This window comes from Salvelinus alpinus, chromosome 12 (assembly GCF_045679555.1).
Source record: "Salvelinus alpinus chromosome 12, SLU_Salpinus.1, whole genome shotgun sequence".
NCBI lineage: Eukaryota > Metazoa > Chordata > Actinopteri > Salmoniformes > Salmonidae > Salvelinus > Salvelinus alpinus.
The window spans coordinates 7,580,681-7,605,757 of NC_092097.1; the positions used below are offsets into that span (position 1 = coordinate 7,580,681).

Here is a 25,077-nt window from a genome sequence, read left to right on the forward strand (position 1 = left end):
ATACTTTTATGCCATCTGTAAATACGAAAAAAGTTGTTAAATTACGAGCCTAGTTGGTTTAGCCAAAGAAAAAGCAAGGAACCTTCCCGCTAGCCATGATTGTCTGAGATAATGAGTGGGCTGGACATGCTGAGAGATAAGTTTGATTGGTCTGCGGTGTAGCATCTTCTGTCTATAATATGAGCTGCTCGTTATGTGTAGAATCTTTTTTCTACTGCAGTTTTTTCTAAAGATATAATGTTAGCCATTGAGAACTGCAAATATGTTGCTACTGCTCTCAATAACATTGCTGACCTTAATTTATCAGGTGCTATCGACGCTATCGACAACGGTCAGTGAGAAAAAGTTGTGATGGACTACTTTCTGGATGACAATCTACCTCCTGGATGACAATCAGAGCTGACTCGCTCTGACTCTGAAAATGAGTCAGACGATGAGGAAATCCCTGATTTAGGTAAAAACATTTTAGTTAAAGAAGACATTGTAGAGTCTTCTGATGACAGTGATGGGGAAGAAACGGCGATCAACACTTGTCACGGAAGAAGTTTACCGAGTTTTGAAATCAGTGGAACACAACGGGCCAAACAAGCTGTGCAAACTGAACAGAAATGACACAGGATGTCTTATTTTAATTAAAGGGTTTGCAGTCTGCCGTGAAGCTTTCATCCATGTATACGAGTAAGAATCTAGCTACAGTTTCAGATATTATACGTTTTTAATTTTGTCAGAAAGTTGTTTTCATTGCAAGTTAAAGTTTGCTGTTAGCTAGCCAGCTGGAGTTCGATGGTTAGCTTGCTAGCTAACATTGAACCTATTTGGTTAACTTTAGCAAGGTACTGTATGACAATTGGTTTGTATTGCTAGTAATGTTACTCTATGGATTGGGATCATAGTTCATTTTTTAGCTAGCCAACGTTAACGTGACATGCCCAAACAAAAGACCCCAAGTTAAAGCTTGCTGTTAGCTAGCTAACATTAGCTGAAGTTAGATGGCTGGCTTGCTAGCTAACATTAACTTACGTGTATGAAGTGTGTGTAACGTTAGTGATGTTTTCTCAGAATGCCATTTCGCATTGTTAGGTATAGCCTAATGCTAACTAGCGCACAATTAACCTATTTGGTTAACTTTAGCTAGCTATGACAATCGGTTTGTATTGTTAGTTAAAGCTTGCTGTTAACTAGCCAGCTGAAGTTCGATGGCTGGCTTGCTAGCTAACATTACGTGTATGATCTGTGTAGTAATATCTCAGAATGCCATTTCGCATCTATTGTATAATAATGCTAAAATATTTGTATCTGGAATTTGTCTTTTAGCATCAGTAGAACACGCCTGACTCTCCTCCACCAGTCATACAAGGAGAATAGTCGAATGCCTCCCATCAAAAAGAGAGTTGGCCCAAGCAAAGGCAGCAGCGCAGTCATCAACTATATGCACCATATCTTCACCTATTTTTACTTGTTTAACACTTTTTGGGTTACTACACGATTCCATATGTGTTATTTCATAGTTTCGATGTCTTCACTATTATTCTACAATGTAGAAAATAGTAAAAATAAAGAAAAACCCTTGAATGAGAAGTGTGTCCAAACTTTTGACTGGTACTGTAAATATTTCAAGAGACAATTTTTTTCCAGCTTCGTAACATTGCAAAATCTGAAACCTTTTGTTTAAAAATGATGCAGAAAAGCTAATCCATCCTTTTGTCACTTCAAGATTAGACTACTGCAATGTTCTACTCTCCGGCTACCCAGATAAAGCACTGAATAAACTTCAGCTAGTGCTAAATACGTCTGCTAGAATCTTGACTAGAACACACAAATGTATCATATTAGCTCCCCTCTCTCCACCGGGATTATATGCCTCTGGCCCTATTACAGGGGCTGAGTCACTGGCTTGCTAGTGCAATCCCCTGCTGTCCATAGGAAGTGTGCATCACGTCGTGCCAGGCTTTTTTCGCTATACTCGCCTTGAGTGGGGTTATATCCTGCCTGGTTGGCCCTGTCCGGGGGTATCGCCGGATGCGGCCACACTGTCCCCCGATCCCCTCGGTCTCAGTCTCCAGTATCTATGCTGCAATAGTCTATATTCCAGTCTAATATCTCTCTCTTTCTCTCCCCCTCTCCCTCTATCCCCCTCCCTACTGCCTGGCCTGATAACTCTTGTCTGTCCCCATGCCAAGTCTACCTGGCCATGTTGCTACTCCAGTTTCTGCTGTTCGGCCTGTGGCTATGGAACCCTGACCTGTTCACCGGATAAGATACCTTATCCCAGACCTACTGTTTCGACCCTCTCTCTACCGCACTTACTGTCTTGACCTTTGAATGCTCGGCTATGAAAAGTCAACTGACATTTACTACTGAGGTGCTGACCTGTTGCACCCTCTACAACAACTGTGATTATTATTTGACCCTGCTGGTCATCTATGAACATTTGAACATCTTGAAGAACGATCTGGCCTTAATGGCCATGTACTCTTATAATCTCCACCGGGCACAGCCAGAAGAGGACTGCCCACTCCTCACAGCCTGGTTCCTATCTAGGTTTCTTCTTAGGTTCCTGCCTTTCTAGAGAGTTTTTCCTAGCCACCGAGCTTCTACATCTGCACAGCTCTGACACACACACACACTTACCCCACCAGACGTGCCACCAGAGGTCTTTTCACAGTCCACAAATCCAGAACAAATTAAAGAAAGCGTACAGTATTATATAGAGCCATTATTGCATGGAACTCCCTTCCATCTCATATTGCTCAAATGAACAGCAAACCTGGTTTAAAAAAAACATAAAGCAACACCTCACAACGCCTCTCCCGTTTGACCTAGATATTGTGTGTATGTATTTATATGTAGGCTATGTGTGCCATTTTTTTTTAATTTATGTAGTTCTGTCCTTGAGCTGTTCTTGTCTATTCATGTTCTGTATTATGTCATGTTTCATGCTTTGTTTGGACCCCAGGAAGAGTGGCTGCTGCCTTCACAACAGCTAATGGGGATCCTAATAAAATACCAAATTGCTTGCTCTTTGAGGTTTTAGGCTGGGTTTCTGTATAAGCACTTTGTGTCATCTGCTGATGTAAAACGGGCTTTATGAATACATTTGATTTATTGATTGGCAGAGAGGTTTGGAAATATCTTTCTTATTGGTTTATTAACTTACATTCAAACAGCTCTTACACTAAAAGGCCAATATCATTTTCACAATATTATTGCAACCTCATAGGGTGGAAATATATTTAAAACACAGGTAAATCACATTTTTTGACTGCACTGGGCCTTTAATAATTAGCTGCTCAGCCCATAGCTCCTCTCCAGAACTAGGAGTGAGGAACCCCGTTACCGTATGGCACACACTATCCTGTCCCCACCTTGCAAGACTGGCGGTGCATGTTGAAGGTGACCACAATGCCGTCGTTGAGGTCTCGACCGCTGCGGTCCACCAGGTACTCTGCCAGGCGAGAAGTGAGGTAGGTCTTGCCGGTGCCGCTGGGCCCAGACATAATGAGGCGGCGGTGCTTGAGCAGCAGGCTGATGTAGTGTTGGGTCATGGGCTTGGGGATGAGGGTCTCAAACACCAGGCTGTCCACACACTTCTCCTTCAGACCTGGGGGACGCAGAGTTCAAAGTTCAAACGTTTAATGTTCTGAAGCTTTATTGTCTGTTCAGGGTAAACACACAGAATTAAATAGAACACTAGAATGGACAAAAATCGGCCATCTTGGCCCGGAATTATATGGGTAAACATTTAAAACAAAATGTCTTTAACACATAGACAGGTCAGCTACAACGATTGGTCGGGTGTAGGGCATTCCAAACAGCCCTCCATTCAGCTGCTCACAGAGACATACTGTACGTGAAGTTAAACCAGGGAGTCCATCCACGTGCATGAAAATGTTCTGCTTAACGATTTACCGCATCACATGTCTCCCTTCATAAACAACTTGGAGAGCAGAAAGAATGTTCTGTAAATAACTCCCAGATCAAGGAGTTTGTGCTCCTCCTCTTCCCTCTCCAAACCTTCTCCCCCCCCTACCTCCTCCATGCCCTCACCCTACAGTGTGACATATCACCACCCACATTTATAGGGTGTGTGTGTGTGTGTATGTTGTGTGTGTGCGTGTGAGGCCTGGGCCAGTTGGGTCGGACTGCCTGAGCTGTCTGACACACAAGCTGCAGCGGGATCGTGTTTCTCTGAACCCTCGATTGCACTCCCCTGCTTCTTTCCCACCCTGGCCTACGGCATTCCTGCTTAGCCAGGTGGAACAGACAGCCTACCCAGCCTGCACCTCTTCATTGGTTTAAAAACACAAATGGGGTCTAACTGATATGGATTACCCTGAAAAGGATCTATCTACACTACTGTTCTAAGGAAATGTGCTCTAAAAAAAAAAACGACATCGAACCAAGAAAGCTAATCTGCTAATGGCCTGTCTGAGCATGTGTTTTCCTCTGGAACTTAGCAAGTAGAGAGAGGTAGACACCACAATTCAGTCTCAGCCTGGCCCTAACCTCTCCACTACAGGGTGCCAGTAGCAACAGTCATCGAAATTGTTAAAATGTTTTTTTTTTTTAACTATTATAATAAATGCAACAGTTGGACAATGGATGTATTTAAATATTGATTTATGATCCTTCAGATATTGACTGAATTATCTTTGTTTTCTATGTTCTATGTTTTTCTCTGGATCTCCTAGGGGACGGAGGGAAGCGACACATTCTCTTATATAGCAAGTAGGGAGCGGTATAGTGCCATTCAGAGTTAGAAAGTTGATTGTATTGATTGTAATACTTTTAATCCGTCTGTCTGAATAAGACATGGCATAATGGGGTGTAGTGAGATACCCAATGGGTTGGACGGGACATTTCTCGTCAATTATCTTGAAAAAACATATACTTAAAAAACAGAAATCAACCAATCCCCCATCCGTATCACAATGGGAAGGTCAAATGCTTTATTATCTAAATGTTGGAAGTGCATGGGCAACAGAGAGGCTTGCCTCTGAAGCTAAGCAGGGTTGGTCCTGGATGGGAGACCAGATGCTGCTGGAAGTGATGTTGGAGGGTCAGTAGGAAGCACTCTTTCCTCTACTCTAAAAATATCAAATATCAAATATCCCAATGCCACAGGACAGTGATTGGGGACATTGCCTTGTGTAGGGGACCTGACTCTCTGTGGTCACTAAAGATCCCATGGAACTTATCGTAAGAGTTTTAACCCCGCTGTCCTGGCTAAATTTCTAATCTGACCACCTAATCATCCCCAGCTTCCAATTGCCTCAGTTGTCCCCCTTCCTCTCCCCTTAACTATTCCCCAGGTCGTTGCTATAAATGAGAATGTGTTCCCAGTCAACTTACCTGGTAAAATAATCCTGTTTGGGTGCGTCTGTATGTTGTCATGTGTATGTTTTGTATAAAAATATATATTTTTATTCTGTATTTAATTTTCAATAAATCTCAAAACATGTTTTGAATTTGTCATTATGGGGTATTGTGTGTCAATTGGTGATAATTATTATTTTTTTCGAATAAATTTTGAATTCAGGCAGTAACACAACAAAATGTGGAATAAGTCAAGGGGTATGAATACTTTCTGAAGGCACTGTAGACACCACAAATCTTAGCCCAGAGTCAGCTCTCCGCTACAGGGTGCCAGGGGTCAGAGAGAGGTCAAAGACAGGGGGGCGATAGAGTTGAATCAATAACGAGACAAACAGAAGGACTTATGAGACTTCACAGCAGGGTTGGTGTCAATTCCATTTAAATGCCAGTCAATTCAGAAAGTAAACCATTGAACATAATTTGAATGGTCAGTCTACTTCCTGAATTTAAATGGATTTGACCCCAAGCCCCAAGCCTGCGTCACAGCCAATCATCCATCCTACATCATATCTTAGTATGGAACATGACAAGCAGTCCAGATATCTGGTTAATGTCCACAGCATGGGTCATAAATCATGATATATCTAAATAAAACATTCCTTTCATCATTGTACAGTGTGGAACAGGAGATCTGAAGAGAGTGGACAGAAATTCCAGAGCAGACTAAAGGAGGTGAATGTCAGTTAGACCAAACATACACGGTCTCACGGCCAAAAACATGTGCTACAATGACCTTTGGGGTGAACATTAACTCCATTGACTGTTTGCTGACCCCAAATATATCTAACACAAGCTAGACACAAGCTGTCTTTTACAATCGATGCTCAAAGAAATGACACAGAAAAAACTAACTTGTTAATAGTTAATAGTACATTAACAAATACCCTCTCCCTCAGAGAAATATTTTTCTACATCAGAAATGAAACTCCAGATTGTAGCGAACTTTTATAACAAGTATTTTGATCGTCACATTAAATAGATACAGTGATAAAGGGCATCCTTTTATTACATTCCGGCCCTAAATAATGGTATATTTCCAGAAAATGACCATTATTCATAATTATACCATTATGATCCTAGTCAGGTACTGACCTTTGAGTGTGACAGTGATGCTGCTGGGCCCCTTGGAGACACAGCGTGAGGGCTGGCTCTCTGGCAGCTCCCCTCCCAGCACCCTCCTGATGTGGTTCATACTGTAGCTGTAGACAGAGTCTGTAGTAAGGCCCAGGCTGGAGGTGGGGTCCACCTTGGCTATGTATACCTGGGGGAGGCGAGAAGGGGGAGGCGAGGAGACAGGGGAGAGGAGATGAGTGGGGGCAGGGGAGAGGAGACATGGGAGATGACAGGGGAGAGGAGAGGAGACAGGGGAGAGCAGAGGAGGGGAGCATTAGTGGTGTTGGGGAAAAGCAGACTGAGAACATACAGATACAGATTAAACTAGCCAAAACCATGTCCTAATTGAGAAGAAAAGTGGTCCTGTATTTATGTGTGTTCTGTTTGTAGACATTATAACCCTACACAGAACCCTACACCCTACCTTGTCATTTAAGTTTAAACAAATAAAATTTTTAGGGTACATTTGCATCAACAATATATCCACTTTTGAACGTAAACATGCTTTCTCACAGTGGAGGTGCCTGTTGAGACTCACCTTAAAAGCCTGGCCAACAGCCGAGTCCAGCATAGGCCAGTCCATTCTGCCGTTAACCCTCACAGTTCCGATGAAGAAGTCCTGCTGTTTCACCTCCTGTTGAACGAGGACAGGGGCAGTGGAGAGGTTAAACGGCTCGCCGTCATACTTATTGTAGAGGCCAGCTGAACAGAACAAGTCTGGCTCATACATCAATCACGAATGGCATAAATAGACTCACATCTTTGAAGACGCGCAGATTGGCCACGCGAACCACCACTCTCACACGAGTGTCGTCCCTGTGAGAGGGGAGGCTAACGGTGTCTGTCTGGAACACGTCTGTTTCGACAGAGAGAGAGAGAGAGAGAGAGAGAGAGAATGGTATGAGTGGTAGTCAGCCGGAGAGACACTGGGTCAAGGAATAATCTAATGAGTGTCCTACATGCATGTCAGAATTTTAACATGTCAAACACATAAACGTGGGTACACAATGTCCTTGTGTTCTGTTAGACAGTTGTATGTTTACTCATCACTGAGTTATGACCCTTTCACAGTGCACGCTAAAGAGGGTTATTTAGCTGAAATGCTTCATGATAATTATCCCTAGTCTCAGATTATTTTATTTTTTTTAAGAATTCAAGGAAGTTCATTCAGTCGTAAGACTTGTTGAGTGATGACTGCGTTCCTCTAGTTACTGATACCAGGCCTCACCAGAGGGGCTGCCCTCTCCCAGACTCATGCTGAAGGTCTTGGTCAGAGACATGGCAACAGATTGGCGTGGCGAGGCGGTGCCGAGTGATGCCAGGCCGGAGGACTGGGAGGTGGAGGTGGAGGGACCGCCTGTCTTTAACTGGTCATTCTCTGCCTTCAGGTTCTCCACTGTCATCTGCAGGCAGGAACACACAGTGTAGGATTAGGGTGATACTTACACAGCTACTTAATGAGGGGAATCCTGTAGGGCCGTAATGGGGTCAGGGTCAGAGGCCAAACCGCACAAACCATAACTATATCTACGTTACAGTAGACACCATTGGGTAACACAAAGACACACAGACACATGCAGGCATGCTCACACACCTCGCAAACACACAAGAGTCCTGCACTGGTCAGTTTTTTGGAACCACACCCGCGCCACATCAATTCCAAGCCCCACCCGATATATGACATCAGTACAGATTTTTCTACCCAAATTGACTTTCTACCGAAAGGCGATCAGTGACCCGCTGAATAACATACATTTATATAATTGTTTTAATGAGCTAGGCTAGCCAGGGAAAGTACACTTGGCAACGTATTCTCCAATGAGGGGGATGAAACATACGTTTCAGCACCACACAAATAATGGAAAGTTCCTTGATCCACTGTGTGCGTGAGTGGTAGCCTATATGTCTGCCTCACCGCTCACAGGATGGAATTTGCAACACATTGCAACACAACATGTAAAAAAAAAATAAAAAAAGATTAAGACTAGATTTAAAGCGTTTGATGCAATATTATTCTGAACCGTGAGCCGAGCCGTGGGTGTCCGACCCGTTGCAGGACTCAAACACACACACACCTGCATGTTGTTCATGGCCTCCTGCAGCTGCTCCAGCTGGTGGGCGGAGCTAAGGGCCTCCAAGCGGATGTCTGTCAGCTTCCTCTCCTTCTCCCAGAGGGCCGAGCGCAGCGTGGTCACCACCTTCTCATCCTCCGGGGGCTCCTCGCCTCCTTCACACAGTCTGGAGAAGAAGAGAAGAACACAACTTGCTTAGACTGAAAAGAGGTGGCAGGCACCTCCTCAATTCTATTGAACTGTATGATAGAGATGAATAAGAGAGATAATGGTACATGACATTCATACACGTGCCATTTGGTGCCCATTTGAAATGTGTTTCTTATGGAAGCAAAACATGATTCAGACTGGAGGGGCACCAGAGGGGATCAGGTTGTGTGAATTGACCTTACCCAGAGGAAGACGCAGAGACAGAGGACCTCATCATGGAGGGAGGGTTGTCCCCATTTCCATCTTCCTCGACATCCCTGTCCATGTGGTGGATGGGGATTTTAGGAGAGGAGGGTGCAGAGGAGTCTGGCGTGGCGATCTCCTCGATGTCAGCGTATGACGCAGAGAGCTTGGACCCCTTCTTACTGAACGCCTTGTTAAAGGAACTCCTCAGCTATACAGAGAAATACATAGATAACAGAGATGAGAATTAAAGACTGATGGGGCGCCCAGAGAGAACCACAATGAACACTTACAGTATTGTGACTCCTGTATCCATCCCTGCATTTGTTGATGCATTCGACCTTTGATGCGTCTCAAATGGCACCCTTTCCCCTGTATAGTGCACTACTATAGGGGGAAAGGGTGTTATTTGACACGCACTGCTATTCTTCATCAAAATCACAGCAGGGGTCTTTTTGTGTTTATTTGGAAGTCATTGCTTGGCTTTGATTTTGACACTTGAATATATAGCCAGTAGAAAGAAAGAAAACACGCTGTCCTCAAAATCCCCAAATCTCCCGACCCCTATACTGGTATCCTCTTTTCTTTGGTGAAGCAGGGTAATGTGAGACCGGTGTTGTCCTCTATTCTGAGGTGAAGCGGGGTAAATGTGAGAACCCAAGGCTAATCTAGGGTGGGGGTAAATTTCATTAAAATTCCAGTCAACTCAAAAAGCAAACCAAATTCCAATTCCAAATTGTCCTAACAGAAAAGCATTGAAGAGAATTGGAATGTCAGTCTACTTCCTGAATTGACTGGAATTTAAATGGAAGGTACCCTAACCCTGCAGAGCACTAGTCATGGGATGCAGTCCTATGGACGCAGTCCACGCAACATGACAATAACCTAGCAGATTAGTCTGTAGGGAACAGAGCACATAGAAATAAGCATCTGGCGATGAGACAGAGGTGTTCACGATGTCCAATGAGGGGGAAGGAAGAGAGAAAAGAACTGCCCCATGGTGGGAAAAGCCGTGAGAGTTGTACAGACCGTACAGATTTGAGTTGTTGCAAGAATCATGACCAAATGAGGAGCAAGGCTTTTGTGTTTACGTTCACTTTGTTCACAGTAGAACCCTATATGAGGAATTATCCACATTTCTTAAGTGTCTCTACTGTCTGTACAGTTTAAACAAAGTGAGTGCTGTGATTCGACAATACATACACTTAAAAAAAAAAAAAATGTGTTGAGTTTGACGTTTTGTCATGATATGTCAAATATGAGGACTACTGTACCACAACAAAACAACAGAAAATGGCTGGGGTGACTATATCACAAAAAGTTTATTTTGTCCTCTGGCAAAAAAATGTCATCGTCATTCACTAACTTTCAGACTAGCTTCGCATGAAAATCAAAACTTCCCTGGACACTAAACCAAACAGAATTTGAAAACATTTGTTGTCGTCTGATTATCCGATTTACTTTGTAATTTCTGAATCATTTATCTGTCTTATATTTACTGTAAATGGTATACATAAAAATGTATGCTACCGTAACGTACAGTTAGTGAATGAAGTGGATCTGGCTAGGTTTAATATGGGATGAAAAACCACACAGCTTTTCCAAATATCTAACAAGTATGACTCATCAGTGCAGGGAGGGAGGGAGGGAGAGAACTTGGGGCTCTTACAATATCCACTACTCACCTCAAAGACCTGAATAAAATACAGTAGCAGGGAAGCATGAGAAAGAGATCAGAGAGGAGTCATACTTAATATCAGATTTGGAGAGAGAGAGAGAGAACCCACACATGCAGGAGCACAGACACAGAGAGTGGCTGGATGGTGTCTCTCCTTTCAATGCAAAACATAAATTAGGATTCTAAAATGAAGCAATCCTATTCTAAGCCAATCTCATAACTTCATGATGTTGCTATTTTATAAGCTCTTTAGAATGTTTATGTTGGTTTATAGCTTGTGTAAAACATGTTATGTAGAGTTTATGAATGCTTTATGTATACATACATTAGCTAGATCACATAAAGTGAAGTAAAGTTACCCACTTTGCTTGTTACTAGCCAGTCCAGTGGTAAACTCTTGGTATAGTGGACTCCAGGAACTCAAATTGTAAGTTTTCGCAACGTTAGACACCAATAGGCCGATCAAATCCCAATGATCCAAAACCCAGACCGTTTTGACAAGACAGTACCACTGCCCTGACCCTAGTTAGAGGGTTCTCTCATAGAACCCGAAACCTAATTAGAATCCTGATTCAAATTCCTTATTATATTTAGACGGTTCTGTGCCCTCACCCAGCTCTTCTTCTTCTTCTTGGCCTCCTGCTCCTTCAGACTGCCCATGCTGGAGTGGCTGGTGATGCTGTTCAGGCTGGAGATGCTCTCGGACGAGTTCTGCCTCTTCATCTGCAGCTCTGGAGAGACAAGAGGAGCTAGTGAGGGGGAGTGAAGAGAGAGAAAAACTGTTCTGGAGAAGAGAAGGAATGGTCAAAGGGATTCTATTGAAAGAACGTTAGGCCCTTGGTTGGCTCCCTACCTTTAGGAGTGATGTCAGGGTTGCTGAGGGCCACATGGATGATATCCTGTGCCTCTGTGTTCTTCGTCTTCAGAATCTCTATGGTCTCCTTCAGATCAGTCAGCTCAGAGTCCTACAAGGAAACAGGCCCAATACATTACAACTGTCTGTTGCCTCTAGGGTTGCAGAATTCTGGTAACTTTCCCCAAATTCCCAGATTTTCCAGAAATCCTGGTTGGAAGATTCCCGGAAGCAGGAAATCGGAGAATCCTCTAACCAAGATTTCTGGGAAAACCTGGGAATTGTGTGGAAGTTACAGGAATTTTGCAATCTTACTCTGATGTTGAGAGAGGACTCCCTACTGTATATCTTCTGGGCTAATGTACCCCGTTGAGCAGCTGACAGCAGTCCTACACGGGGGGACTGACTATGGTGTGTCTATGGTGTCTCAGACCTGAAGGCTTGAAGGATTGTGCCGAGTGGCTGGTGAAAACAAGACCTTAGCACCATGTCAACTTTTGACCTAGATTTAATTTCCTGTCCTCCTGACAGTTTTTGTCCTCTGCTCTCCAACAGCATGATACAGTTAGACGATGCCAGGGCTTTGGGGTGGTCATGCGGATAACGCTCAATGGCATGTTGTGGGCCAGGATGTTAGCCTTGACTGTCAAAACACACTGAGGAGATCAGACTCTGTCTACACTCTACGCTCGCTTTGCGCTCAGCCTTCTCATATAACAAAAGTCAAATTGGTTCATTTGTTTGAAGAACTATTGGTTAAACATTAAACAATTCTCCAGATGCATTTTTTAAATGAAATTCTCACAACTTGAAGCTCTGTTTGCTAACAACTAATTATGGTGAACTGGAAAGAGCGCTGAATAATAAACATATCTTATGGACATTTATTTTACATTGATTGGAAATAGCTCGACAGTAAATTAATAGCGCAGAACTCTGCTCCCCTGAAGTTTTGGAAAATAAATCGCCCCCCCCTCATCGTGGAAGGATGTAAGAGAGGGCAGAATAATGCAGCTGCATTTACCGGTACCTTCTGCTCCTGGCTGACCGACAGGCTCTGCAGACGTGACGTCATCAGTTGCAGGCTCTGCTCAAATGCTGCTACCAAATTAGCCTTGAGAGAGAGAGAAAGAGGGGTCGAGAAGAGAGAGGGGGAAAGAGGGAGAGAAAGAGAGAACACAGATGAGTCACTGCAGTTTAGAGGCCGCAGGCACCACAGGATCACTGCACATCAAGCAAATGGCTTTCTCCATCTGCCAGGAGGAGAGGAGGGAAGGGGTGAAGGGATGGACAGTTGTGGAGGATGAAAGGAAGGGAGGAGAGGAGGGTGGGTGTGAGTGAGTGAGTGAGTGAGAGGTGACTGGAGTATGGCACTGGGGCACAGGCCTCTCCAACCTGATGTAGCATGGGAGACCGTTCTGAACCCTCATAGTAGTGAATGTGACTCTAATGTAATAGAGTAACAATAAACCTCAGCCGTTTTTACTTATATGTGTATGCAGGGCTACCATCTTTACATTCTCTTACATTTCAACATTAGCTACTTTTTACATGGCTTATTTAAAACTAAAACTACAGATATGCCATCATCCACATGATTCAAGGTAGGTGTCGAGGCCTGGCTGGCGCCGCCACATGGCGACTAAAACAGGAACCTCAGCACCAGGTCAGCCTGTTAGCCTGCGGAACGGGATGGACGGTCAGAGAGAGAGAGAGAGTCATGCGACAGCGAAGGACGGAGGAGGGATCTGGAAGCAACAGACAGTCCAACAAACCTGGCCTAGCTGCTACACCCAGCATCCAGAGGTGTGGGTCAGCGGCCAGCAGGCAGGGGGCAGCAAAGAGTCCAGAACCAGCGGTCAATACAGCCAACAGTGGAGGAGAGAGGGACAGTGGCGTTAGGCCGGGATCACACTCCTCGCATGCACCCACACATACAGCATGTGCACGCGCACACACACATACGCATGAACGCACACGTACATACACACACACACACACACACACACAACCGAGACACACACAGACATTGGGCCAGAGAGCTAATTACAGTAATAATAAATTACAGTTAATAGCGACATCATACAATTTATCACATAATAAAGAGACAATAATCCAGTGGGTAAGGGATGAAGCAAAATTATAATTTTTCCTACTGTGTAGGTTTTTATCAATTGTTTTATAAACACTGTTTATTCATGTATTAATACTGAACCAAGGTCTGTGGTCATATCACACGCAATCATGCAGTAGCAGTAACACACTCAGGTTAGAGGGTTAGACCGGGTTAAAGGGTATTGCCAATGGACAGTGTTAGTACTGTAGTGGACTTGACTTTCTTTGCTTAAACAGCATGCAATAGAGTCATCAAGTGCAGTTCCTGAAAAGAGTTTTGGATTGGTCGGCACCTCCCAAGATTTCATGTCTCTTTCAGCATGAACACATGGCAGTCTGTCACTCACTCTCGTAACACATCAAATATATGTAGCATCTAGTTGCCGGATTGTTAGGCTGAGGTGTGAGAAGCAGGGGCAGGGAGGGGGGGAAAGGGTGATGGGCGGATGGGGTGGGGAGGTATAGTGCAGAGAGAATAAAAGGGGTTGTGGCAGTACAGGGGAGAGAGAAGAGATTGTTGGGTGTGCAGCGTTGCTGGTTTACCTCCTGTGGGCCCAGCCTGGCCTCAGAACTATACGAAACATACTTTACGTATTTCTGAGTACCTCCAAGATGTATGATACCTACTAGTGGTCTAGTTACTTTAGACAGAAACAAAAGTAGAGAGGTTGCTCGGGGAGGATAGGCGAGCGTGATTCGTGACCGTCTAGCAAACCAAAGGTTGCGTGTTCGAGTCACGTCGGGACAACTGTAGCATTTTAGCTAAGCCTTCCCCTAACCCTTATTCTAAACTTAAACCAATTCACCTAACCTGCTATGTAAATTAACCCTTTCTTTTGTCATTTTAGTTCCCCTAACTTTTCACGTAAATGATTCTAACCTTTGTTGTTAGTTCACCTAACCACCAGCGTAAATTCTCCCCATAATTCTCCTTTGCTGTTATGACGCAAAAAGAAACTTGGTCCCAGAGAAATACCTATCCTATACGTCCACCATTATGCATGATAAATTACATCATAGAATGCATATGCTATTGTACGACAGAGTAAGACGCATGATACTATACGTCCTCTAATTCGTATGATATTGTTTCCATTCATAATGTAACCTAAAGTAACATAACATATCATACTAAACAGAGTCTCATACATGTACGTACAGAATAATACGAATTGCCCTGAGACCATGTTGTGCCTATGGTTCATAAATCTCCACCAGCATCGCTGGCTGTACTGGGTACGGGTACGGAGCGGGGGCCAGAGCCAGCCTCTAGTAGGCTAACCATAGTTGGCAAGGTCCAAATCCAGCTTTAACCAGCACGACGTACAGCTATGACCAGGCCAAGGTGGGTATTTATCCCATCTAGAACACTATAGGTTTATGTCTGCTTAGTAACTACAACAATGGACAGAAGATTTTCCCTGGTGAGGTCACATGACCGGGGGAAACTCTTGACCCAAGATTTAACCAATACTAGCTTCATTTTAGCTTAATTTTCATTGATTGGATTTCGGTCTGCGAGTTAGATTTCGTTCTATGCATTCAACACTGGGCATAAATCTATCAAAGCCAGCACCATATCTGATCTCACCCTCTCCACTATGCATGCTTTTCATAGCTCAACATCAGTTTAATCAATGCCTAATGATCCAGGCGCTTTAAATATCTTGGGTTTTGTGTTGGTTCGTGTGATAAAGACCTCATCACGATGTCTGGCACCCAGAGACAGGTTAATTCATATTATTAGATGACTCTTAACAGACTTGGATTCAAGCTCATTCAGCTTCCACCAATCGTATGGTCCAACACAGACATAAAGACATTTGTTTTTTTATATTGAAAACAAACAAATGGATCCTGCTACCATGGTATGTGAGACTGCTGTTAACAGAGACTCTCACAATCAATCAAAATAGAATCATGGTAGGACATAAAAGAATCATGGTAGAACATAATAGAATCATGGTAGAACATAATAGAATCATGGTAGAACATAATAGAATCGTGATCGAACAAAGGTGTGTCAGTTTGTTCATTAGTCAGCCATATAGATTGTCTGCTAGCCAGACCGCCTTAGCCAACTTCTTTGCCATTTAGCCAACAATAAAGGAGTAGCATACAGTAGCATAGTTTCGCTTTGGCCAGACTTAGGCTACATACCGGTGCGAGACTTTGCACCTGGTGGCTGGAGACTAGACAACGGCAGAAACAAATATGGCCACCATATAGAAGCTCAGAGGTTGAAAGGTGAGAAGCCTGTTCTACATACGTTGGCAGACAGCTGGGTGGTCAGGTTGGCCACTTTCTCCTGGGAGTTCTCCAGCTCGCGTCTCAGCTTGCGGATTTGCTGTGGAGAAGACAATAACAACAAGGTCCTTTAGAAAGGCAGAGCGGGCAAAGATCACGCCTTATAATTTACGGACGGATGGCCTGACACAATTGGCTTACTTCTCCACATCTCAAAGTGCCTCACACTGTATGGTAGAACATGGAATGAGTGATTGGCTGGGTAAGGCGCATGACACTAAGTAAGCTTATGGGAGAACATGAAATGATAAAGTAGTAACTACATGAAAAACAATAGAAACAATGGTTGCTGGACACCATGCCGAGTTACTCTGAACATGCCAAATGAATCACAATTGTTTGGGGGAAAACAACGTTTCTGATCGCCAAAGCACTGCTGAACGGATGGAGGTGAGCGGTACGCATGGACGAGAGCGAACGAGATGACATTTGGAAGATGAAGACAAGGGAGAGTTGAAGAGCAGAACATGTTAGCCTTACCTCTCCTTGTATCCGCTCCTCGGTCTTAGAGAGCATAGTAGGACAGAAAGAAGAAACGAGAAGAAAGCAGATAGAGTGAACTTGGGAGTAGTCGAGGTTACGGTGGGTTGTGGTAGTCGAACGGTAGCTCAGGTACAATCCTGAGTTTATAGAGGGCAGGGGATTCAGACTGCATCTTGTAAGCATTCAGCAGGGTAAAGGCAGGATAGAATACACCCTAAAATAATGACTATAGATAAGGATATACTTGATATGGGTATCAGTAGCAGTCAAACCACAACGTGTGAGCCTTAGTAGTTCATGAGAGGTGACGTTTTATAGAATTTAAACATCATGGTAAAGACCTGGATAAACAGGTAACTTCCAAAATAAAGGAAACACCAACATAAAGTGTCTTAATAGGGCGTTGGGCCACCGCGAGCCGCCAGAACAGCTTCAATTCGTAGATTGGCATAGATTCTACAAGGGTCTGGAACTATATGGCTGGTCTTTTGACCAAACAGATCAACTCTGAAAAAGATATGTTGTGACAAGTTCTGGGGATCTATTTTCGGCTGGAGGTAAAGAGGTGTAACTTTTAAACGCACGCTAGTTTATAAGGGATGGATCGTAATTTACAGAAAGGGGAGGGTTTAGTATTTTGTTAATCTAGTCCAGGGGAGGGTCATGTAATTTGTCATTTCAATATTTCTCAGTGTTTTAGAATGAGTTGCTTATTGGGATATATATCGATGTGTGCCCGATGCCGCCCACAATCTGATTCTCCGCTGGGCAAGCAATATCAAGTGTGCCTTCAGGCTCTTTAGTGTGGTCTCAATCAAATTAGCCATAGGCTACGAAGTGCATGCTCGGAGAAGCACAGAGCAAAGTTATATTTCTAAGATAGCTGCTGGGACGGTGTAAATACAAATAGGATACACTACACACTGCAATGGATATTCCGATTGTGAGCCCCGGCCTGCTCTGCTCTTGCTGATCAAAACTTTTTTGTGTGCTGCCTAACCAATGGCTGTACCTATGATGGCAGTCCAGGAGGAGAGTCAAAGGCTTTTTCCGAATGTTTTTATGTATTAGGCCTAGTCCCAATAATGCAGTATCTTGCGTGTGGTCTCGCCTATAGCTTATGTTTTGTTCAGTTTGAAAAGGAGAGCGCGAAGAGGAGAAGGAGGACCGGAGGTCAACTTTGATAGCTTGCTACGATTATAATTGATTTGATTAAAAACAATGCGTTTCTTGCCCATTATGTATTTATTAGAATTATTGACCTCACAATAAGCCAAGTAACTTACATTGTGTTGCTGAAACTAAAAGCAGCAACCGTGGCACAATCAATTGGAAATGGACAGCTCATGGTGCTGAAAGTAGGCAAATCTATGTAGACATAATTCATTTCAACCATCTTCATTTTAATGAGACTAACAACAAGAGGGCTATGAGTTTGAGACTATTTCTTTGACAGACGAAATGAGGCTATAGGCCGCTATATCCATAGATTTGTCAGTCAATTCCTCCACCCACCACGCACTCTTTAAATAGACTACCTCCGCGTCAGTGAAGGGCTGTTAAGTTCAAACTAAGACTCGAATTGAGGGGGTATGAGAGGGTATGCCATAGGTCTACCATTTATTAAAGAAAATGGCACAAAGCACAGGCCTACCCAATGTTAGTTTAAGATTTTGAAGAAAATAAAACGGATCCAATGATATATATAAAGTGATCTATAATAGTGCTTTATGCTAGAAACAAGCTGTAAAATACCTGGTTAAGACGTGATTCTGATGCATATGGGGATATCATTGTTTAGTTTCTTTGACATTCAGAGGCTGATCTCCACCCTCTATTGCTGAGGAGACATAAAATAGACTTTGCTTGGGAAGTAATCAAATTCTGTCTCTATCAATTTATTAAGCTATTCACTTTCTGTACAACAGATGTTTAAACCCAGACAGCTTTTAGGGTAACACTAGTGACCTTCTCTCGTTGGTTTAAGCCACGGAAGAAGAGTAGCCAGCATGTAAAGTTTAAATCTTTATGCATCGGTAGGCCTACTCTGTCTGGGGTGGAAAGGTGCTCAGATTGCTAAGGACGTCTCAGATTGAATTATTTGGAAATAGGGACCGTTTCGTTGCAAACAAGACACACTGATTTGGCGTTGGAGAAATATGATAAGATGAACACATAGGCCTGTCTCTCTGTGCATTCTTACCCTGTCGTTTTGGTAATCTGTGTGATATTAAAACATTTCTGCTAACATGTAAAATGACGAAAAATTGCATTCAATGTTTATAAGAGGCCATTTCTCCCTCGGACCTGCAAATACGATGAGAGATTCATGAAATGCTTTTACTATAAAGGAGATCTTTCCACCTCTACTCTTGTCCACGGTGGTCTGCGAACCCACAACCTTCTGGCCCGCAGCCCTTTGCGCTTTCAAAATCCCTGCGTTGCCATGTAATGCTTACAGGACGAAGGACAGTTTCTAAAACGGCATATCTAAGGCTCCGGTCTGTCCAAGAAGTGAGAGTAAATGGTAGACATGTTCTCTGCTATCCACTTTGTTTTAATTATTATTTTGGGTATAGGGGAGGGTCACTTTTTTTCTTCTTCAAGTGTTCATGGAGGGTTTAGGCAAAATGTACTTGCTGTATGAAGGGCCATCCATTTTCATTTCAGAAAGGTCAGATTTTCTCCATGTGACCCTTATTATAAATAACATTCACTCACTAAGTTTTATTTATACAGTATTGGACATTATTTTTGTCCAGCTTCTGTGAAAGGTTTGGACTCAATCTGGCATGGAAGGTGTCAGTGACTGTAGGAAGCCTGTTTAGGAATATCAAGTTATTTAAAAATACTGTTTATTGTTTTTTATTGATCATTTTGCATTTGACACTTTCCTCTGTTGGACCTAACTTTCAAATCGTGGGAATTCCGATCGCTGTCCGTGGTGCTGAATCCACTTGTAGACTATATTTGCCTGTTTGTTTGTTTACCTTTCACGTGGCAAAGTCACTACTGGCCATATCAACGAAGATGGTAGGCTACAGCTATATATTTGAGAGCCGTAACGGTGAGTGGACATTCCCCCTTTCTCTATATATTGGATATTTTTCCAGCGCCTGTGAAAAGTTTGGATGTGCGTAAAACCCTCCATTGTCTATGTTGTCTTAGGCCTAAATAGTATATGCCCATGGGGAGCAATTATGGTGCCTGTAACTGTATTTAGACATAGCATATTTGAAACAAGTTGTTGTTTCAAAAATTATTCACTGTCTTTTTAGGTCTTATCAAAAGTTAACCTAATCGTGCTTATTGACAACGTTTGACATGTCCATAGCTCAAATATAATGCATTTTACAGTAGGCCTATATCAGTGTGAATGCTATGTTAACAATATATTTCAATATTGTAGCCATGCAATTACTGTTCAAAAACAAATATGGGATAGGACTACATTTGTTATTTTGTTCCTGTAGGCTATTTAACAAATGTCCTTGCTATAAGTGATCCTCGGGACGTCCATACCCCCCATTAAAGTTTACATTTAACATGGTTTGGTAAAGGTTAGGCTATAATGGACAAGGATACTAGGCTATAACGGACTATCCTTCGATTTGGAGTTGATGACAACGCAATACATAAAAGATAGTCAAATCTATTTAGTTCTGATTGGCAAGTAAGGGCTAAAACCTCGACATACCTTCAACTTGCTTATTTCTCAAAACCTAGCCCTTTAAAGCCACTGCCAGCTCCTGCGCCCATAATTCTGGTTAAGAAAATAGGAAACACCCACGAACCTATAGCACTACCGCCAGCACTTAAGATTTACCATTGCGCTAGGTTTGTTAAAATAAACTGATGTGATTGGTCAAAAGACCAATTAGTGGTACAAATATTGGCTGCCTGTGTAAACACAGCATATTGGTGGGATGCAACACCATTCTTCCACTTGAAACTCCATAATTTGGTGTTTGTTGATGATGGTGGAAAACGCCGTCTCAGGCGCCCTCCAGAATCTCTCACAAGTGTTCAATTGGGTTGAGATCTGAAAACTGAGACACACATGCACACACACCCTTTAAAACCTCCTATGATCCTTTGAGACCCCTCTTTCAAAGTCATTGAGATCTCTCCTTCTAGACATGGTAGCCCAAATAAAGACCCTACACATGATGGGATGTCAATTGCTTAATTAACTCAGAAACCACAGCCATTTGGAAGCACCTGCTTTCAATATACTTTGTATTCCTCATTTACTGAAGTGTTTCCTTTATTTTGGCAGTTATCTGAACGTAAACAATGGCCAAATTTGGAAAAGGAGAGAAAACCCAATGTTCTGAGGTAAAAAGCTGTCTTTGAACAATGTTTCAGCTCTGGAATGCCTCAGTGGCAGTTGGCACAACATCTCACCTCACTTCAGGCATGTTTTCAATCAATGACAGAAAAACTACATGGCTGTATTTGTACAGTTGGCTGGCCAGGCCTGGCACTGTTCCGGTTGTATCACATACATTCATGTCATTGTGAAGGGTTCCAACAGTTATAATCATGATAGTAAGTCCTGTGGGCACACAACAGCTGAGCACAATAACTATTTCAGGATTATTCAATAATTTTATTACTCACAGAGGAATAGTTGGATGAAGCGTTGGATGCCAAGGACAGGACGGAGCCATGGACTAAAAGAGGAAGAAAAAGAGAGAACAAGCACATAACATGTTTTAGTACTGAAATATGCCATATCAATACTTCACAGAATATGCTAACAATATGACTAATCTATCGTTCAGATTTTTAAACACAACGTTATATCCAGTAAACCTGCTACTGTGTGTGTGTGTAGATTTACAAGGTATAAATGACAGTTTACTTGTGGCAGTATATAAGTACTTCACAGAAAACAACATACAACATAATCCAACGCAGACCACGTTGAAGAAGAGATAAATGACTTCAGAGAAGTGATAGAGACAAACTGGGTCACCTCATTATGCCTTTACATAACTCTAACATGGAGGTACTCAATCTCTCTCGCTTTCTGCCTCACCCTCTACCTCCCTCTCTCTGCACTGAGAACACAGCCTCAAGGACACTACTAGACTCAAGGGTTGTCTAGGCCGGGGCCTGAAACATCAGGGGAATGTTCAGGTTCCCTGAAATATATTCAGGGAGTAAAAAACCTCAACACACTCAAATTGGAATTTGCATTTAACTTTATCAACTGAGGGCCCCAGTAGTAGACTGACAAGCCAAAAGGGCCTTAGAAATGGAGCCATAGTGGCTAGCCATAAAAAAGGAATGATATATCTGTATACAGGTATCTTACATGTGCTAGCTGTCTCACAGTCATCCGTGGGCTCGCGGTCACGGAAGGATCCAGAGCGCATCATGCTCTTGGGCCGGTCGGCCAGTGACACGCTGCTGCCCAGTGGAGAGGAGCCATACAGGTCGAAGGCCGCGTCATTGGTGGGGATACTGTTGGAGCGGGTTATCCTGGGGACACAGGTACCGCTCGGGATGGGGGAAACTGGGAAGACAGGAAGGTTGGCATGGGTAAGAGGCAGACTGACACAGTACAATGAGGCAAGTACACCACATACTCACGCACTTAAACATACCTGCATGCATACGCACGCACACACACACACACCCCTAATGAGTCAGTGTAAAGAAACACTCAGGGTCCACAACAGTCAACATGATATATACAATTGATGATAGGTGTATAAAATCGAACACACAGCCATGCAATCTCCATAAACAAACATTGGCAGTAGAATAGCCTTAATGAAGAGCTCAATGACTTTCAACGTGGCACCGTCATTAGATGCCACCTTTCCAACAAGTCAGTTTGCCCTACTAGAGCTGCCCATGTCAACTGTAAGGGCTGTTATTGTGAAGTGGAAACATCTAGGAGCAACAACGGCTCAGGCGCAAAGTGGTAGGTCACACAAGCTCACAGAACGGAACCGCTGAGTGCTGAAGCACGTGAAAATCGTTTGTCCTCGGTTGCAACACTCACTATGGAGTTCCAAACTGCATCTGCAAGCAACGTCAGCACAAGAACTGTTCGTCATGAGCTTCAAAAACTGGGTTTCCATGGCCGAGCAGCCGCGCACAAGCCTATGATTACCATGCTCAATGCCAAGCTTCGGCTGGAATGGTGGAATGGTGAATCACGCTTCACCATCTGGCAGTCCGATGGATGAATCTGGTTTTGGTGGATGCCAGGAGAACGCTACCTGCCCCAATTCATAGTGACAACCTTAAAGTTTGGTGGAGGAGGAATAATGGTCTGGGGCTGTTTTTCATGGTTCTGGCTAGGCCCTTTAGTTCCAGTGAAGGGAAATCTTAATGCTACAGCATACAATGACATTCTAGACGATCCTGTGCTTCCAACTTTGTGGCAACAGTTTGGGGAAGACCCTTTCCTTTTTCAGCTTGACAAAACCCCTGTGCACAAAGCGAGGTCCATACAGAAATGGTTTGTCGAGATCGGTGTGGAAGAACTTGACTGGACTGCACAGAGCCCTGATCTCAACCCCCATCAAACACCTTTGGGATGAATTGGAACGCAAACTGCGACCCAGGCCTAATCGCCCAACATCAGTGCCCGACCTCACTAATGCTCGTGGCTGAATGGAAGCAAGTCCCCGAATGGAAGCAAGTCCCGCAGCAATGTTCCAACCTCTAGTGGAAAGCCTTCCCAGAAAAGTGGAGGCAGTAAAGGAGGAGCCAACTCCATATTAATGTTTGACGAGCAGGTGTCCACATACTTTTGGTCATGTAGTATATATATATATATACACAGTACCAGGCAAAAGTTTGAACACACCGACTCATTCAAGGGTTTTCCTTTATTTGTACTATGTTCTAAATTGTAGAATAATAGTGAAGACATCAAAACTATGAAATAACACATATGGAATCATGTCGTAAGCAAAAAAGCATAAAATATATATATATTTTTTTCATATTTTAGATTCTTCAAAGTAGCCACCCTTTGCCTTGATGACAGCTTTGCACACTCTTGGTATTCTCTCAACCAGGTTCTGGAGGTAGTCATCTGGAATGCTTTTTTAACAGTCTTGAAGGAGTTCCACATATGCTGAGCATGTGTTGGCTGCTTTTCCTTCACTCTGCGGTCCAACTCATCCCAAACCATCTCAATTGGGTTGAGGTCGGGCGATTGTAGAGGCCAGGTCATCTGATGCAGCACTCCATCACTCTCCTTCTTGGTCAAATAGCCCTTACACAGCCTGGAGGTGTGTTTTGGGTAATGAAAAAAAATGAAAGTCCCACTAAGTGCAAACCAGATGGCATGGCATATTGCTGCAGAATGCTGTGGTAGCCATGCTGGTTAAATGTGCCTTGAATTCTAAATAAATCACAGACAGTGTCACCAGCAAAGCACCTCCACACTATCACACCTCCTCCTCCATGCTTTACGGTGGGAACCCCACATGCGGAGATCATCTGTTCACCTACTCTGCGTCTCACAAAGACATGGCAGTTGGAACCAAAAATCTCAAATATGGACTCATCAGACCAAAGGACAGATTTCCACCAGTCTAATGTCCATTGCTCATGTTTCTTGGCCCAAGCAAGTCTCTTATTATTGGTGTCTTTTAGTAGTGGTTTCTTTGCAGCAATTCGACCATGAAGCCCTGATTCACGCAGTCTCCTCTGAACAGTTGATGTTGAGATGTGTCTATTACTTGAACTCTGTGAAGCATTTATTTGGGCTGCAATCTGAGGTGCGGTAAATTGCAGATTTCTGAGGCTGGTAACTCTAATGACCTTATCCTCTGCAGCAGAGATAACTCTGGGTCTTCCTTTCCTGTGGTGGTCCTTATGAGAGCCAGTTTCATCATAGCGCTTGATGGTTTTTGCGACTGCACTTGAAGAAACTTTCAAAGTTCTTGACGTTTTCCGGATTGACTGATCTTCATGTCTTAAAGTAATGATGAACTGTCGTTTCTCTTTACTTATTTGAGCTGTTCTTGCCATAATATGGACTTGGTCTTTCACCAAATAGGGCTATCTTCTGTATACCAACCCTAGCTTGTCATAAATTCCACAAATTAACTTTTAACAATGAACACCTGTTAATTGAAATGCATTCCAGGTGACTACCTCATGAAGCTGGTTGAGAGAATACCAAGAGTGTGCAAAGCTGTCATCAAGGCAAAGAGTGGTTACTTTGAAGAATCTAAAATCTAAAATATATTTTGATTTGTTTAACACTGTTTTGGGTACTACATGATTCCATTTGTGTTATTTCATAGTTTTGATGTCTTCACTACTATTTTAAAATGTAGAAAATAGTAAAAACCCTGGAATGAGTAGGTGTGTCCAAACTTTTGACTGGTACTATAAATATATACTGAACAAAATATAAATACAAACCAGCAGGGGGATGTGTCTTAATGAGAGTTTAGAGTTAGACAGAGTTTGTCAGTCAGTCATCAGAGCTGGAGGACAGTTGATGAACGAAAGAAGACTGAGACTCACCCACGTTAGTGAGGACGGCCTTGCCAGAGGAAAGATGGGGCATGTGGGTGGGAGAAGGCAGCTGAGGGGGGCTCTCGCTCTCTGTCAGGCTCACTGCCGTGTGGGAGTGACGCCTCTCCTTCCCCTCTGACTGACCCTCAGACGGACCAGAGCTGTAGCGACTGGAGCAGGACAAT

The 25,077-nt window shown here is 43.3% G+C and overlaps 1 protein-coding gene and 1 long non-coding RNA gene across 8 annotated transcripts in view; one reads left to right on the forward strand and one right to left on the reverse strand.

The window, feature by feature from the left end:
* LOC139535409 (neuron navigator 1-like) overlaps positions 1–25,077 on the reverse strand; it is a 107,223-nt gene that overhangs the window by 8,898 nt on the left and 73,248 nt on the right. For 2 of the 7 annotated variants that reach the window (XM_071334783.1, XM_071334787.1), the window contains 15 exons: positions 24,902–25,062; positions 21,714–21,914; positions 21,014–21,066; positions 16,388–16,411; positions 15,870–15,947; positions 12,516–12,599; positions 11,486–11,597; positions 11,245–11,363; positions 8,954–9,165; positions 8,565–8,727; positions 7,718–7,892; positions 7,248–7,345; positions 7,028–7,123; positions 6,469–6,637; positions 3,366–3,601 (listed from right to left, as the gene is read on the reverse strand). In XM_071334783.1, coding sequence (XP_071190884.1) covers positions 3,366–3,601; positions 6,469–6,637; positions 7,028–7,123; positions 7,248–7,345; positions 7,718–7,892; positions 8,565–8,727; positions 8,954–9,165; positions 11,245–11,363; positions 11,486–11,597; positions 12,516–12,599; positions 15,870–15,947; positions 16,388–16,411; positions 21,014–21,066; positions 21,714–21,914; positions 24,902–25,062 — 1,981 coding nt within the window. Of the gene's footprint in view, positions 1–3,365; positions 3,602–6,468; positions 6,638–7,027; positions 7,124–7,247; positions 7,346–7,717; positions 7,893–8,564; positions 8,728–8,953; positions 9,166–11,244; positions 11,364–11,485; positions 11,598–12,509; positions 12,600–15,869; positions 15,948–16,387; positions 16,412–21,013; positions 21,067–21,713; positions 21,915–24,901; positions 25,063–25,077 lie in introns of all 7 variants that reach the window. The other 5 variants (XM_071334784.1, XM_071334782.1, XM_071334786.1 and 2 more) reach the window with 3 other exon arrangements.
* LOC139535410 (uncharacterized) lies at positions 167–3,020 on the forward strand. Its single transcript, XR_011667123.1, has 2 exons — positions 167–678; positions 1,315–3,020. It is a non-coding gene; the product is annotated as an uncharacterized lncRNA (long non-coding RNA).